The 16,731-nt window shown below is 30.5% G+C and overlaps 2 protein-coding genes across 2 annotated transcripts; one reads left to right on the top strand and one right to left on the bottom strand.

The window, feature by feature from the left end:
- Positions 1-8,624: 8,624 nt before the first annotated feature.
- Positions 8,625-10,753, top strand: ACO2 (1-aminocyclopropane-1-carboxylate oxidase). The gene is given in 4 exon segments (NM_001288279.1): positions 8,625-8,788; positions 9,056-9,282; positions 9,535-9,868; positions 10,228-10,753. Coding segments are annotated over 4 exon segments (960 nt in total). The 5' UTR covers positions 8,625-8,683; the 3' UTR covers positions 10,522-10,753.
- A 2,603-nt stretch (positions 10,754-13,356) lies between these two features.
- Positions 13,357-16,334, bottom strand: LOC102602390 (uncharacterized). Its single transcript, XM_006350401.1, has one exon. The coding sequence runs from the start codon at positions 15,845-15,847 to the stop codon at positions 13,529-13,531; it is 2,319 nt and encodes a 772-aa protein (XP_006350463.1). The 5' UTR covers positions 15,848-16,334; the 3' UTR covers positions 13,357-13,528.
- Positions 16,335-16,731: the final 397 nt, after the last annotated feature.

The raw sequence follows: 16,731 nt of genomic DNA, 5'->3' as shown, positions 1-16,731 counted from the left end.
CACCCCTATTCTCAAATATTGTATAAAAGTTATTCATGTATTAATTTAGTACGGTGTTAGATTGCGTTTTTCCCCCCGCAATTCTACGTAAGTAATACCTACATAGTTTATGATGGAATCTATGTATAATTTATATAGAATAGAAAGTGGAATAAGTTATTACATGTATTAGAATAATAAATTACACATTTACCCCTATCAATTTACTTTTAAATGTATATTAATTTACAACAAATCAAATATATAATACATGAAAACAAACACTACCAAATTTTTTCTTTGGGTATTTTGTCTTGTTAATTGCTTAATTACTTTTAGTTTTTTTGCTTCATTTTTTGTTAATTGTTTAGGGAAAAGGGTTCGAAATATATCCGAACTTTGACCGAAATTGTTGTAACAATCCCAAACTTTGGACAAGACCTATTACCCCGCTGCACTATTTAATAATGTACTTTAAATGTATATATGTGTCCACATGAACAAGTTACTATTTATAATGATGCACATATTTATGATGTCCACGTGGGCACATATATATCTTTAAAATACACTATTAAATAGTGCAGGGGGTAAAAGGTCCTGCCCAAAGTTTGGGATTGTTACAACAATTTCGGTCAAAGTTCGAATATATTTCAAACCTTTTTCGCAATTATTTATTTTTTACGGTAAAATTGTGGTTATTAATTGTAATTAATTTATTTGCTTAGTTTCTCAGCAACACACTGCCAATGCAAGTAATAATTTTTTTTCAGTTATTTGTTATTTGCTTTAATTTAAATTACTTAATGGCTTATCATATTCAATACAAATTACTTATTGCTTTAAGCTATTTATTATTTACTTTATTATCTTTAGCTATTGATATTTATTTAATGTATTATTTAGATAATTGTTATATTAGCTCACTAAATATTTTTGGATTAACTCGTTCATGTTTTATAATCGTTATATAACTAAACCCTGTATAACTAATACATACATAATTTAATACATGCATAATTAAATCATGCATAACTAATACCTACATAATTAATACTTACATAACTAATATATACCCATATTATTAATACATGTATAATTTTATTCAGCTACCAAACGACCATATCGGACTTGTGTGATTCGTTCGGATTTCATAATTTAACTTTTTAATTTGATTGTAAATTCATATATGATTTTTTTTCCCCACTCAGTTTACTTTTAATTGTTTAATTTATGTTTTGTATATCCTTAAAAGATAAGAATATCTCATATAATACCCGTCATATTATTGATGCTTAATCTGAGATTAGAAAAACAACTAATTAATATACAAATAAAACATGAAAAAAATGTTTTTTTATATGCTAAAAACAACAATAAAACTAAAATACATTTTAATATTATAGACAAATAAAAGTGAACAGAAATATTTATTAAAAGGAAAGGCAGTTTTGTTTATTAGAACTACTACTCCCTATGTTCAACAATACTTGTCCACTATTGACTTTACATGCTTCTTAAAAAACTATAAATAGAACATTAATTTTACTATATCACTCTTTGAATATAATAAATACAATATCTTGAAAAATGTAATAGGGAAATAACTATAATTAATGATAAAGATAAATTAGGAATTAAATGCAAAAATATCCATTGATTTCATAAAGTGGACAAGTATTTTTGAACATCCCAAAATAATTTAGTGGACAACTATTATTAAATTGAAACTACTAATTAATACGTAAACATTCCCTAAATTGATGCTTTCTTCCGTTCACGTAATAATTAATAGTAGTTTTAATAAACAAGATTGTCCTTTCTCGTATTAATTAGTAATAATACTTCCTTCTTTCAATAATAATCGTCCACTATATTATTTTGGGATATTTAATAGGAAAAATTACTGAAATACACGTCTTATGTTTCCCTTTATTTCTTAATATTCTCTTCTATAAAAACCTCTAAAATCCCCTTATTTCTCTCCTAATTCTAAATATTTTATGATGTATCCGAGCTAGTTTTTAATGTATCCGGTCTTGTTTTACTTTTTCAGGGATTAATGTAATTACAAACTAAATAGGAATAAATTGTAATTTCATATTAAAACTGTGTGATTCCTAAACTTTATACTTAATACTCCCTCCGTCTAATAATATTTGTCCACTAAACTAAAAATAAATGTCCAACAATATTTGTCCACTTTATGAAATCCATAAATAATTTTACACTTAGTTCCTAATTTACCTTTATCATTAATTATAGTCTTTCTCTGTTACATTTTTCAAGACACAATATTTATTATATTCAAAGGGTGATATAGTAAAATTATACTTCTATTTATAGTTTGTTAAGGGGTGTGCCAAATCAATAATGGATAATTATTGTTGGACATAGAGAGTAATACTTGTCCACTTTATGAAATCAATGAATAATTTTACACTTAGTTCATAATTTACCCTTATCATTAATTATAGTTATTTCCCTATTACATTTTTTCAAGATATTATATTTATTATATTCAAAGGGTGATTTAGAAAAATTACTCTTCTAGCTAAAGTTTATTAAGAAGTATGCAAAATCAACCGTGGACAAATATTACTGGACAGAGGGAATAATTTTAATAAACAAGATTGATATATAAATTATTATATACTAATAGTATAAATGAGTTAGAGACGTAATTATAATTTGGAGGAGGTTTTTTTGCACGTGTACAATAATTATAGAGATTATGAAATTTTAAGTCGGCGGGATTTGCGATATTAGGCACGGTTAATATAAGTTACATCATTATCTTAAATATATTTTTTCTCTTATTATATTGGAGGGAGTTAGATGCTGAAGTAAACAATAGTTTGTTAATGTGCCTGTTTTAGTAGGAATATTTTTGCAATGCTTCTTAGCTTTAAAAAAATCTTACCTTTTTAATTATACTTTTATTACTTGAATGCTGTTAATATTTGTATAAATTTTATAACTATTTTAAGTAAAAAAAACCAATAATAGATGAAGAAAAATACTATTTCTTTCGTCCATTTTTACTTGTTCACTATACTAAAAATAGTTGTCCAGCAATACTTATTCAGTTTGAAAAATTGAGAGATAATTTGTTTATTTGTGTCTATTTTACCTTTGGTATTAAATACTATTCAATATATAATAAATTTCTCAAAGCATTAAATTTAATATATTCAAAGGGTAATATTACCCTATTATTTATTATTTCTTAAGGTGTATATCAAGTCAATAATGGACAACTGTTATTGAACAAAGAGAGTGTTTCACTTATGGACATCCCAATGAACCCCTCACATTAAATATTCGAAAAAAATTTAAAATCATTTAACTAACCCCCATTGAATTTTTTTATGAATCGTGTAGAATACAGGTTTTTCCTTCCTTAAAACTTTTTTCTAATTACCACTTAGAATCTGTTTAACATTGATATTGAGAGGCCAAAATGGTTTGTTTTTCTTCAGATTTTTTAAAAAAAAAAAATACGTGTTTGACAAATTCTTAAAACTGCTTTTAAATGGAAGTAGAAACAATTTTTCTGTTGAGAAGAAACTAAAAAATTCTGCTTTTTAAAATAAGCAAAAGCAAAAAATTATTTTTGTAGACTAAAATATTCCTTACATATATACATATTTACCAATATATCTCTTATTAATTAATTAACATATCTCATAAGTTTGGTTAAGTTTCATTCAAGAATTTTTTTTTTATTCTTATATAATAATTTTATTTTATTTTTTATGTTATATATTATTATTTATTTTATATTTTGTATATTATGTTACATATTATTTTACAACATTAAAAATAAAGGTAACAACAATATTTTTGTAGAATTAAAAAAAAGGAAAAAATGTAACAATTAAAAATTTCAATCCTCCCAAAAAGTAACAAATAACATTTTTTTTATTTTCTTAATTTACTTATTATTTGATTTTAATTTGATTTTTTTAACTTTAGAGTATTATAAAAAAAAGAAAAAAGTAAAGATAATAACTAAATAATGAATCTAAAAGAAATAACAAAAAGATCCTTCTTTTCAATATTTTTCAACAATACTTTAGCATTTTTTTCTTTTAAAAATAACAATTAAAGATTTCAGCTTACCTAGAAAGGTAACAAATATTTTTTTTCCTGTTTGTAGTTTACATATTATACTCTAGAAAGATGCTTGCCCTTTTTTGCTATTTAATTTTTAAAAGTTTTTTAAAAAAAAATTAGTCAAACACAAATTGCTTATCAAAAACATTTTTTAAATAAATTTATTAATACAAATTATTTTTTTCTTGAAAAACACTTTTCTAAATAGTTATTTTAAAAATACACTTCTAGAATAAGCAGTTTTTAGTAGTAGTGCTACATATTCTCTTAGGGGTCGTTTGGTACAAAGATGCATAATGTAGGGATTACTAACGCATGGATTAATAATGCAGGGTTTAGCAATGCATGAATTAGTTTTTATCAAGCGTTTGGTTCATTGTTTCCTACTTAATCTTATATCTAGTATAAAACTCTAGAAAAGGTTCTTCCCTATTATAACCCTTGAGTTATTATGAGGTTTTATATTTCATTTAACTAGTCAAGTTAAATATTAAAATATATATATAAAAAATATTATTGACTTTGAGGTGTGATATGACACTATAGAGATCCTTGATAGCACGGTATATTTCTAATTTTTTGTTGGTCAAATATACCTTAAACTTAACATAGATATAACGCTACTTAAATTGTTCAAATACGCGAAGCTTATTAAAAAAAATAGTTCAAGTGGTCAATCGACAAACTACATTTAAAAAAAAAACGAAAAAATCAACTCAATATAACAAATCAAACATGGAGAAAAAAATATTAGTTTGAAAATCATCAAATTACATGGAACGAATTTGGAGAAGTTAAAAAAATATTTATAAATATTATCATATAAATAAAAAGGAACATTAAATAACAAAAAAAGTTAGGAAATTTTTTTTGGGAATAATTTAGTCATTTAGGGGTCTTATCCAAGAATTGTTAAACCTTGGATTAATTATTCCTCCCTTTTCTAGGTATAAAATAAGACTTTGTATGAGGTATAACTAATCCATGAATTAGGTTAACTAAAGTAACCAATATTTTTGTTGAACTAAATTTTAATCCATAGACTATTTTGATTAATACCTCCTACCAAACGGTCCTTAATGTCTTAAAAGCTCCATCTAGTGTTGATTACAACAATTGACCAATTAAATTCTTTGTGATTTTTCTTCTCCCATAAGAGTTTTTATTTTCTGTGTTGCCCTTGCAAAATACAAATCTATATATATAATAAAGCTAGATGTAGGAGAGGTGATGTGGCATGCTTCTAAATCCAAGAATGACATTTATCTTTTTTCTCAATTTTTTTTGACATTTTTCTTAATTGTTTACATTTATATAATTTATTTAAAAACTTACAAATTATATCTTAATTACATTAATTTGGAAAGCTCAAAAGTCATTATCATTAATTTAATGAATTATTTTTATTTCTAATTAAACCAAATAATTAATACATTTTACCTTTTACATCCGTTTTGCTCTTTTTTTCCTTTCATTGCCGTGAACATTGAACAATAATTGTAATCTAATTAAATTGAGCAATTAATACATTCAATGTCTATGTTTCTTTATGTTCTTTCATATTCCTTATTTATCTTTATATTGTCAATTTATTTGTGATTGTGAAGCTTCACTTTTGCAGGTTGTTGGGTTTATGCCTAAAGGATAAAAGGTCTAATTTTACACACACAAAAAGTTAAAAATTGTGTGATATGTGTGGTAAGTTGTTTAAATATATTCTTTATATTTTTTTAATATTATTTTATACTAAATTGAGGTAGGATTATGTGTTATCAAATAGAGAACTCAAAGGAATAATATCGATTTTTTACTTCGCAGATTTACAGTATTTTATTTTATATTTGCATCTTCATAATTTATCTTGAGAAATTTACGTGTTATTAGATATTCTATTTTGATAAAATTAATTTGTATGTGTTATATTTTTTTAGGATATTTAAATGGATTCATTTTTACGATCAAATTAAGGTATGTATTGTTTTGGTTGAGAACTACTTTAAAATCTCTTTATTAATTCTTACTCAACATTTGATAAATCTTGATATATTATGTTATTCATCTACATCAAGGAATCTCATATATTGTTTTAATTACTAAATAATTGATGTATTTTTTTGGTTGAGAACTACTTTAGAATCTCTTTATTAATATTTCTTAACATTTGATAAAGCTTGATATTTTGTGTTATATCATCTACATCAAGGAGTTTCATATATTCGACCTATAATATCTATCTCAATGTTGAATTCTAAAGTAATTATTACTTTTGTTCACTCTGCTTATCATATTTTACCTTTTTATGGTTAATTTAACTATTTTTTTACGCTGAATTGAATTGGATTAATTCACTATTTTAAAATTAAAATTAAAATATTTTGAAATTTGTATGAAAATATTATAAGATTCAATGTTTCTCATATTAATATAATAAAAAAATACATATTAAATATAGGTGAAAGTTCATATAATTTGACTTTCAAAAAATAAAATATAAGAAACAAAATTAAATGGAGAATATATATACTCTACAAATTCATAAACATTTTTCTACTTCTTAATTGACACTGTAATTTTGGAAGCTATTTTTATGTTTCATTGATTTAAAAATAGAGGCAAAATTTAACTTTTTTATAACAAATAATCATTGCAGTTAAGTTGAAATTCATACATACTTTGCAACTTTTTTTTATTGCACCTAACAATGATCAATCAAACATGAGTAACAGTATATACTACATTAAAAGGAACATGAGCATATGATAAATCAATTAAAAAAGAGAGAGAGAGAGGATGAAGAGGCTACCACCCTAAAGAACACAAGCTCCAAATACATATAAAGATTGTCAAATTAAATACTTTTAAATTTTAGTAAATAATTTATAATATTTTTGGTTTATTTAAAAATAGTATAATGATGTTTTTCTCCAAATTTCTTATGATTCATTTAGTCTCAATGTTCGGAAAATCGATATAGACAATGCACTTTGTGATTTTTATTTTTTTATAAGTATATTTGTATATGTATTTATGGTTCTTTTTCTTTAAGAAACTAGGTTTCAAAAAGATTATATATATATGCTCAAAACATATACAAAATTTCTTGAAATTCTTTTCTTTCTTTACTTCCTATTAAGAAAAATAATTATTTTTTCTTCACTTATAAGTACACTACACGAGTATTTATAGAAGATTAAAAACTTTAAGTTATAAGAAATCATAGAAGAATATATAAATTAAAGATCTTTTTAAAAAAATAATTGAATTGAAAGATCGATTTGCGCGTAAATTCTATTGAAAATATTTAATAAAATTTATATAAAATATTTCAAAACTGCGCGTAGCGCGGCCAAATTCACTAGTTTTATATATACGTAGATAACATTGTGATTGCGTCCCTACTTCACTGTTATAGTGCTTTGGACTTTTTTATTTCTCTTCTTTTTTCCTTTTTGAGAAAAGGACCAAATTTGCTTTTAGATTATTCGAAATTGAACTATTTTGCCATTTCTTCAAATTTTGGTACTCTATAATATTACACCCTCACTAAGAAAGAGTTTATTTTTGCCCTTGACCCTTCACGGAATTCAAATCTAAGAATAATAATTCTAATCATAGTAAAAAGTAGAGAGATAAATTTAAACTTTTTATTCAAAAGAATTTGAACAAGTGAAGTCCATCAATTTCAAGATGGAACTTAATTCTCAAGAATAATACGAACCTATTTGCTAATTATAAGGGTATTAATTGACCAAAGCTTTAACGACTGGCAAAGTTTAGTAATTTGGGATAGTAGTACATAGGCAAAATTTGAACCTTTCCCCTTTCTTTTCTATAATTCTGATAGCAGACTATAACTCGTACATATCTTGAATAATTCATTAAATGTATCTTACTTTATTTCAGTATGCAACTCTTATTTAAACCTTTGTATCCCAAATATCTCATACATTTCATTTACCACGAATCAAATCACATTTTTAAATGCATACTTTGGACTTTTTTTTCATAATCATGATGTTTGGGTTATCTTTCGCGCACCTCGGCCAATCATGCAGAATACATGATACTTTCCATCAGCAAGATATTTTTAGATAACTTTGTCAACCAAGACTATAATAGATGAAAGAAATCAACTGATATTATCATTATTGTTGGAAATTGAACTTGAGACTTTACGATGCGAGAAAAGCAAGGCAAAGGGTAGAAGTAGCTAGTATCGCACTAATTAGGAGGAACCCCACGAAAGGAGAGGAGAGACAAATAAGAAGAAGACACAATAGTAACCAAATATGACTGATTAATATTCAGCCAAAATATTGGTAGGTCCTAGCAGGATGTACACACATAACATCCCCCACTACTCCTCTTACTTCCTAGATTTCATTGTTTATTTACTAATTGTATCTATATTTTTATGAAAAAATAAATAAAATAAAATCATTTCAATTCTTTATTTTTTCTTCTTCTTCTGAATGACCTTAACAAAAGTCTTATAAATATCCCCCTTCATATACCCATTCATATCCATCCTGCACAGGAATTAAGAGCTTTGAAGTGTGAGTGAGAAATATAGTATAATAGAAAGATGGAGACTTTCCCAGTGGTTAACATGGAGATGCTTAACACTGAAAAAAGGGCTGCAATATTGGAGAAAATAAAAGATGCTTGTGAGAACTGGGGATTCTTTGAGGTAACATTAAATCTTTAAGTATATGCATTGACACCATAATATCTCATACAACTTTTATGATATGTCATGATTCACATGTTGTGCTTAGTATGCACAAACACGGATCCAAGATTTGAAATTTATAAGTTCAATCTTTAATTTTAGTATTGAAGTAGCTCCGTGTTAAAAATATTGAGTTCAGATGAGCACATAGATTTACTTGTTATTGCTTATAAATGGCCTGATTATATAAACACTTATTTTTGCTATGTTTGTGTATATATGAAGGTGATTTATCATGGGATCTCTCATGATCTTATGGACACAGTGGAGAAGTTCACAAAGGAACATTACAAGAAGTGTATGGAACAAAGATTCAAGGAAATGGTGGCAAGTAAAGGCCTTGAAGCTGTTCAGACTGAAATTGATGATTTGGACTGGGAAAGTACTTTCTTCTTGAAACATCTTCCTGTTTCAAACATTTCAGAAGTTCCTGATCTTGAAGATGATTACAGGTCAGAGGGATCTCCATGTTTTGCTCTACTCCCTCCGTCCCAATATATATATATATATAACGTCGTTTGACTTGACACAAAATTTAAGAAAAAAAGAAAGACAAACTTTTGAAATTTGTGGTCTAAAACACTTATTGACTATTTGTGTGGTAAGGTTAAAAAGGAAATCTTAAGTTAAGTTATTTCTAAATAAAAAATTTATACTCATGGAACTGTGGATTTGCCATGCTGACTTAACATGAAACATGACAGGAAAATCATGAAGGAGTTTGCTGATAAACTGGAGAAACTAGCAGAGCAACTGTTGGACTTGCTGTGTGAAAATCTAGGACTAGAGCAAGGTTACTTGAAGAAAGTGTTTTATGGTTCAAAGGGTCCTACTTTTGGCACCAAAGTTAGCAACTACCCACCATGTCCCAAGCCTGATCTCATTAAAGGCCTGAGGGCTCACACAGATGCTGGTGGCATCATCCTTCTATTCCAAGATGACAAAGTCAGTGGTCTCCAACTACTCAAAGATGGCAAATGGATTGATGTTCCACCAATGCGCCACTCCATTGTCATCAACCTCGGTGACCAACTCGAGGTATACAAGGATTTAACCTATATACACACATCATTTTAAAGATTCTAATACTATATATCAATGTGATTTAACATATAGGATCATGTTCTCTACTGTATTTTCAAGGCCACTAGTTTGGATACCTTGCTATCCCTGAGAATTTTTACTCTATCAGATCACCTAAAAGATAAATAAGACAAGTTACCTGCGATAAGATACAATGACAGATTAAAAAGGATTTACTCATGCATATAATATAAGTTGAATCATACTATAGCTCGACTAAATATTGACAATTATCTATCTTTTTACATGATCTGATGATGTAAAAATTCGATGTTGAACTCATTAATAACATTGTTGATTTAAATGGCTTTTAGGTGATTACCAATGGAAAATACAAGAGTGTGGAGCACAGGGTGATTGCTCAGCCTGATGGAAACAGAATGTCCTTGGCTTCGTTCTATAATCCGGGGAGTGATGCTGTCATCTATCCAGCACCAGAATTGTTGGAGAAGGAAGAAAAAGAGAACACAGTAATGTATCCCAAATTTGTTTTTGAGGACTATATGAAATTATATGCAGGTCTCAAATTCCAAGCTAAGGAGCCAAGGTTTGAAGCAATGAAGGCTGTGGAAACTGCTGTCAACTTGGGCCCAATAGCAACTGTTTGATGAGACCAGTCAGTATTAATACAACACTAATTAATGGGAATGGGAATGGGAAGAAAAGATTGTTTAGTACTAAGATAATGATGTTGTAATAATTTGTTAATGTTGGTTTAATTAGTGGGATGCTTTGTGCAACTTGGGTTTTCTTTATGTACTCTTGTCTGGTAGTGTGATGTCTTAAGAGGAGTTTATTGTGAAGTTTTCAGATTTCCAATGAAATCTTTTATTCCCAGCATATTAATTTATTGAGTTTAAGTCACTTACAAGTAGGGGGTTTGATTTGGTTTTTTCATTAAAATAAATCTAAACCAATTATTTTTGTTTATTAAATCTAAAAACCAAATCAAATCACGCAAAGTCGGTTTTTTCGGTTTCGGTTTTAGTCGGTTCCTTTCGGATTTTTTATAACTATACGGTGTTTGAAAAAGAGATCAAATATATTTTCACTTACCTGTGTGATAAGCTAAACTTGAGAAATGTTAAATGAAAAGAAATTTTCATAAAGACAGTAAAATTCACATGAGTACAAAATATATTTTTTTGAAATATCAACATTCATTATGTTAAATTAATAAGATTAAAGGATACAGTCAAACTGAATACAAAACGAAATATTTACAAAGTAAATTGTTAACTTTGAAAAACTATAACAATATAATTGTAACTTCGGATCTTAATACAAAATAAAATATTTACAAATTTTACAAGTCCAAATTTGAAATAAAATATATAAACATTGAAAATTATAAACTAACTAAAAATATATTAACAAAGTAGATTATAAATAATATTTTTTATCTATATATATATATATTATGTCGATTTGATTTGGGTTCGATTTGACTATTTTACTTTTAATACCAAACCAAATCAAGAGTGGTCAGTTTTTTTTTCCAACCGCCAAACCAAACCACAAATTAGTTTTTTTTTCCGATTTGATTTGATTCATCGGTTCGATTTGACTTGTACACCCCTACTTACAAGGTAATTAAAGGCAACCTGATAAATTCATTGTGCAAAAGAATATCCAATCCTTGATGCCTCTTTTGTTAAAAAAAGGAATTTGAATGACAGATATATACTCTTTTTCTTCCACTAAATCACTGGTGTCATTTTCAGGGGATTCTTTATGGAATCCATAAAGCTGACATTTTCATTTTCACCTCCGCACGATCCATTTGCCATCCTTAGTTAAATGTAACGATTTTTTTTACGTTACTAAGGTTATATGGTTTCATCTTCATTGAAGCCCGGAAGGGATTTACATTACATACACCGACAGCATTAATATTTTTTACACGATCATTGCAATTTAACATGTAATAGCACATTAATATCATTTTTAGTGCAGATATTTACCTACAACTACATTGTCCCGACCTGATTGTGTAAATATTTTAGTTTCTCATTGCAAGAACTTAAACCCAATATTAAAGAGCTTAGCAATCCAAACCAAACATGGACTCAGAATTAATATTATATCTCTAAAACACAGAACTAGTGAACTTATTCCATGGATTGGGACATCCCACCATATATCCTCGGGACTAACTAACCAAACACAGGAAAAATAATCCTGCATTTTATCCCCGGGATTATTATCCCTTATCCCTCATACCAAATGACTAGTAATCTTTCCTCCTAACAAATGAGCACTAGGTATGCAGATACTAGAAAAATTAGTAACAACAGCATCTAAACCTGCAAACAATGTATGTGAACTGCATCACAATTCAGGCATCACACCGAGAGGAGCTTACAGTCAACAAAGGACGGTTAGTTGAACATCATTGGACATACAGATTTTAAAAAGAAAAAAAAAATCCACATAAAGGGATGTAATGGAAGACGAGTTTTGATCGTGCTCATTAGCCTTGGCCACACAAAGGGCAACCATATCCCCACACATTTCTTTTTTATGAGGGTGGTGTCCATGTCAGCATGAGGCACACAATCCATCAAACAGCTTACTATAGCCCACAAGCATAGGGATTGAGTAACCCGGTGCACCAAAGTTAAAGCAGATGGGCTCACACCAAGTGTCACAGAAAATCAAACCTTGCAACTCCAGGCTGCTACTACTATACCTTGAGGACTCAATAATGACCTTGGGGTTCTCACATATCCATATCTAGTTAAGATCTACAAATCTGAGATAATGCTACCACATACTGGATCAGAAATTATAGGTTCACATATTGAGAGAAAAGCTTCTGTATTAAACTGATACCATGTAGAATGGTATGGTTCCAGCTCAACAGTAGACAGCCTTCACCATTTTTTCCCATTTCAAAGATGAAACCAGAGGTTACGTGAATTTTTCAGAAAGTGAGGCAAATGAAAAAGGAGACTAGCAAAATAAGAGGCGTGAGTGGCCAACTTAATCTTGGATGGAACAAATATAATCCATGAAGAACTATGGTCCTCTGTTGCATGTCAAATTTTGCTAAAATCACATCAGATATCTATGAATTATGATCATACAAGGAATTGTACAATTACAATAACAGGATAAATGGCACATACATTTCAAGGAAGCTCATCGGGGTTCTTCCTCAGAAATTACAAGAGAACTTCATATAGGATTCAGGCATTGGTGTCTGAACAACTAAGTCAAAGAGGCAGGCTTGCTTATGAATCAATTTGAAAATGTTTTAACAGCAAATATAATAGCTACGCATCACAAGTTCCAAAATCACTATCAAACAAAACAACTATCCCAGAATGTTAGCAACGTCTCATCAGCCATGAAACAGACAGAATCCGAACTATGTACTTCGGAAAGGGAGCAAGAAAGGAGAAGAGAAATAACAAGAAACCTATTTCAAAGAACAAATGTTTGTTAGAAAAATGACTATTTCATAATAGTTCCCATATAACAGCAAACTTCTTGTTTCATCATAAAAACTTGAATGTATAATTGACGTTGCAAGGCCAAAATTTTCTGATCTCATGAACGTAAATGTTGTTTGTAAGAAAAATAAATATTGCTAAATTAGTGTCAGGTAGCCTAAGCTTTACTGGCATCATTCTTGTCATTTGGATTATCATTCCCCTCAGTCTTCAGGCTCTCAACCATTTCCTGAGATCCCTGAGTAGCTTCTTCATTGGAACAATGATTCTTCAGAACTGTTGAGATGTCAATATCAGAAGCTCCAGCAAGCTTAAATCGTTCAACTGCAGTATCAAGGTTCTCCTTCCAACCAGTCAACCCCAATTTACATTCAACTTGAGACCGCTCAAAAAGCATGTTACCCCAAAATAAATGTATTTGAGATCGCATTACAGCAGCTTGCTGTGCAGCCTCATCAGCTGAAATTTCACCTGGACCACCTGTAGCTGACACCTCACCTTCAGGACCAGTTCCCTGTTTCTTCTTTCTCCTTAGTAGTTCATCCTTCTTGCTTGTACTAGGATCTTTTAGTTCATTTGCCCTCAGCTCCTCCAGCTTTTCCCACATCTGAGTTGCTGCTTTCATTTTCTCTTCTGCACTTTCAAATAGAGCAAGCGTCTCAGTACGATCCCAACTTGACAGATCCTCTTTCTTAGCCAAGACAAAGGACCAGTGAAGTTTTGCCATTTCAAATTGCTGCTGCCCCAATGCCAACAACCCCTCGTAAAAGTCTGGTTTAATCGAGAGAGCCTCCTCATACTTCTCTTTGGCCAGAGAATATTTTTCTTTCACCCAGTCATATGCTGCTTGAAGCTTGGTAGCCATCGTCTCCTTTGACGCAGAATCATCAATTGGCATTCGTTTCCTTGCTGCACACATGTGAACATTTCCCCAGTTGAAAAAAGCCAGAGCAGCCACTTCCTGAAACTTTAAGGCAGCCTTGTCAAAAAGAGCTTGAGCTGCTTCACTTGTCACAGTCTCCTCAAGGGCTTCAGAGCTAAGCTCCATTCCAAGCTCATGCAGGTCAATGTGGGCATCCGGATCAATGCCAAGATGAGTCCTCAATAACTGAGCAAACTCGAACAACCAATCATCCATCTCAACCTCCTTGCATTCAGGATCTTCTGTTGTGGTTTTCTCTTTGGTAATGTCCTTCTCTGACTTGTTAATCTCACTGTCCAGAGTTTCCACAACGGAATCACTTAGTGAAGAGTGGGATACACTCTCATCTGCTATATTCTCCTCACTCTCAACAGGCCTCTCTTCCTCTTCCAACAAAACTGGTTCTTGTTCAGGACTCACCTCAACAATATGCAATCTCAACATCCCAATGAAGTCACCTTCATCTGCATCAGGGTCTTTTGGTACTAGACTATCAACCCAGGACTCGGCCAATCTAAGCTCAGCCGTACAGGTAATAGTTACCAAATCACTGTCACTGTCCTTATATTTAACAAGAACAGATTTGGACATTGGAAACCGTTTCATAACAATATCCCTTAAGACTCTAAAACTGCAATTTACAGGCATTTGGGCAAGTCTTATATCATGATCATAAACAAGTTTCAATGGCCTCCAACGAATCACAGCCTCTTTAGAATGTCCATGGACTGTAATTGATGCTGAGGTAGAAGCATGCTCCTTCTGATCATCCCTACTAGGACTTACATTAGGTTTAGAAGGACCAGTTGAAGGCTTCAAGGAAACCCTTGGCAACTGAACTTTGGCCTGAGTACCATTTTCAGCTGGCATAACATGAGAGGGCTTATCTGGTTTACTATTAACTGATACAACCGTAGCCCCAGTTGATGGTACTGTCTTCTTAGAAATTGATCGAGAAGGTAAACAGGGTCCTAGACCAGCAATAGAGGCGGCACCCACTGCAGATGCACCAAGTGCAGCTGGAGATGGGCGGCTCTGGAGGTCTTGCTGGGCATCCTGGCGAGGACCAAGTATCATGCTCAACCGCCCTGCAATTTCCAAGGCATCCTGATGATTCCCATCGGCATCCAATAGCATTTGCACATCTTGCATTGCCATTTCATACTTACCCACAGCCTCAAGTGCACGGGCCCTCCGTAGAAGAGCTCGAACAAACCGAGGCTGAACCTGAAGTGCCATAGTACACTCAGAAATAACAGAATCATAATCTATGGGTTTCATTTGCATCATACAGGCCGCTCTGTTGCTATGGAACACAGCTCTTTCTGGGTGAGTTTTTGGTGTAAGTTTGAGAGCATTATCATATTGTTGTAAAGCCCCTACATAATCCTTAACCTGAAACCTTTTGTTTCCCTCTTCTTTCAGTTCGTGGGCTCTTTTTAAGAAAATGGATGAGTCCAAATCAACAGTACCATTAACAACAGGTTTATGGTTCTCCCCTTGATTCTGGTTTTGATTTTGACCCTTTTTCTTCCTACCACCTGATTTCCCCATATAATTACTTCCAAAGATTCAAACTTTAATACTTATAACCAAATTTAGTCAAAATCCCACTATTTATTTTCTGTATAAATCAAGAATAGCTCACAGAAATCGAATAGGAAAAAAGCAACTTACAGATAAAAGTTAACACCTTTGGTGCAGAATCCAGTGTCATATGATTGCATCTTGAAGAAGTGATGTAATGGGTCTTCCAGAAATAGTGTGGAGGTTTTGGATTTGAAACCCTAGATAGAGAAGTGGGGATTATTTCACTTTTAATTGAATATCCATTGTAGGCCCTGGATAATTTGCTTCATTGTGAGCCGTTGGATGGATGATTCAGTGCCAGCATCACCCTACTTCTTTTTCTGTTAACTATATTTTTGGTCTGCGTTGCGTTGCTATCCCACTTGGAAGATACAAGGAATGTAGGATGAAGACGGCACAAGTTCACATGTTATCTGTTTTCATCTTTAGGGAAAATTACACCTTTCTCAGATCCATGGTGGGACTCTCTAGACAGTAAAATTTAGGAATCCGCAATCGCTGTATGACAAGGGGTTTCGAACTTGAGACCTTTAACAAAAGTCTCAAGCCCAAATCACTGGATCATTTCGAAAAGTAGAACTTTACTTGATATATTTTTTAGAGTAAATTTTAGGTTTAGCAAACATAAAAAATCATATTTGTATGTTATAACTATAGTTTGTATAATTGCGCTTCATAGCAAACTTTATGTTTGTTATGGCTATTAATTTGTATATTTCAGTATAAATATACATAAAAATCTGTATTTGTATATTTTGGTATACAAACTAAAACATAGTAATTGTATATAAACAAAATTACTACATATATACAACACATGTATACCGAATGGGTCTCTATTTGTATAT

This window comes from Solanum tuberosum, unplaced genomic scaffold, assembly GCF_000226075.1.
Source record: "Solanum tuberosum cultivar DM 1-3 516 R44 unplaced genomic scaffold, SolTub_3.0 scf00122, whole genome shotgun sequence".
Taxonomy (NCBI): domain Eukaryota; kingdom Viridiplantae; phylum Streptophyta; class Magnoliopsida; order Solanales; family Solanaceae; genus Solanum; species Solanum tuberosum.
Note: the sequence above shows the minus strand (reverse complement) of the source record. Positions and strands in the feature narration are given on the sequence as shown.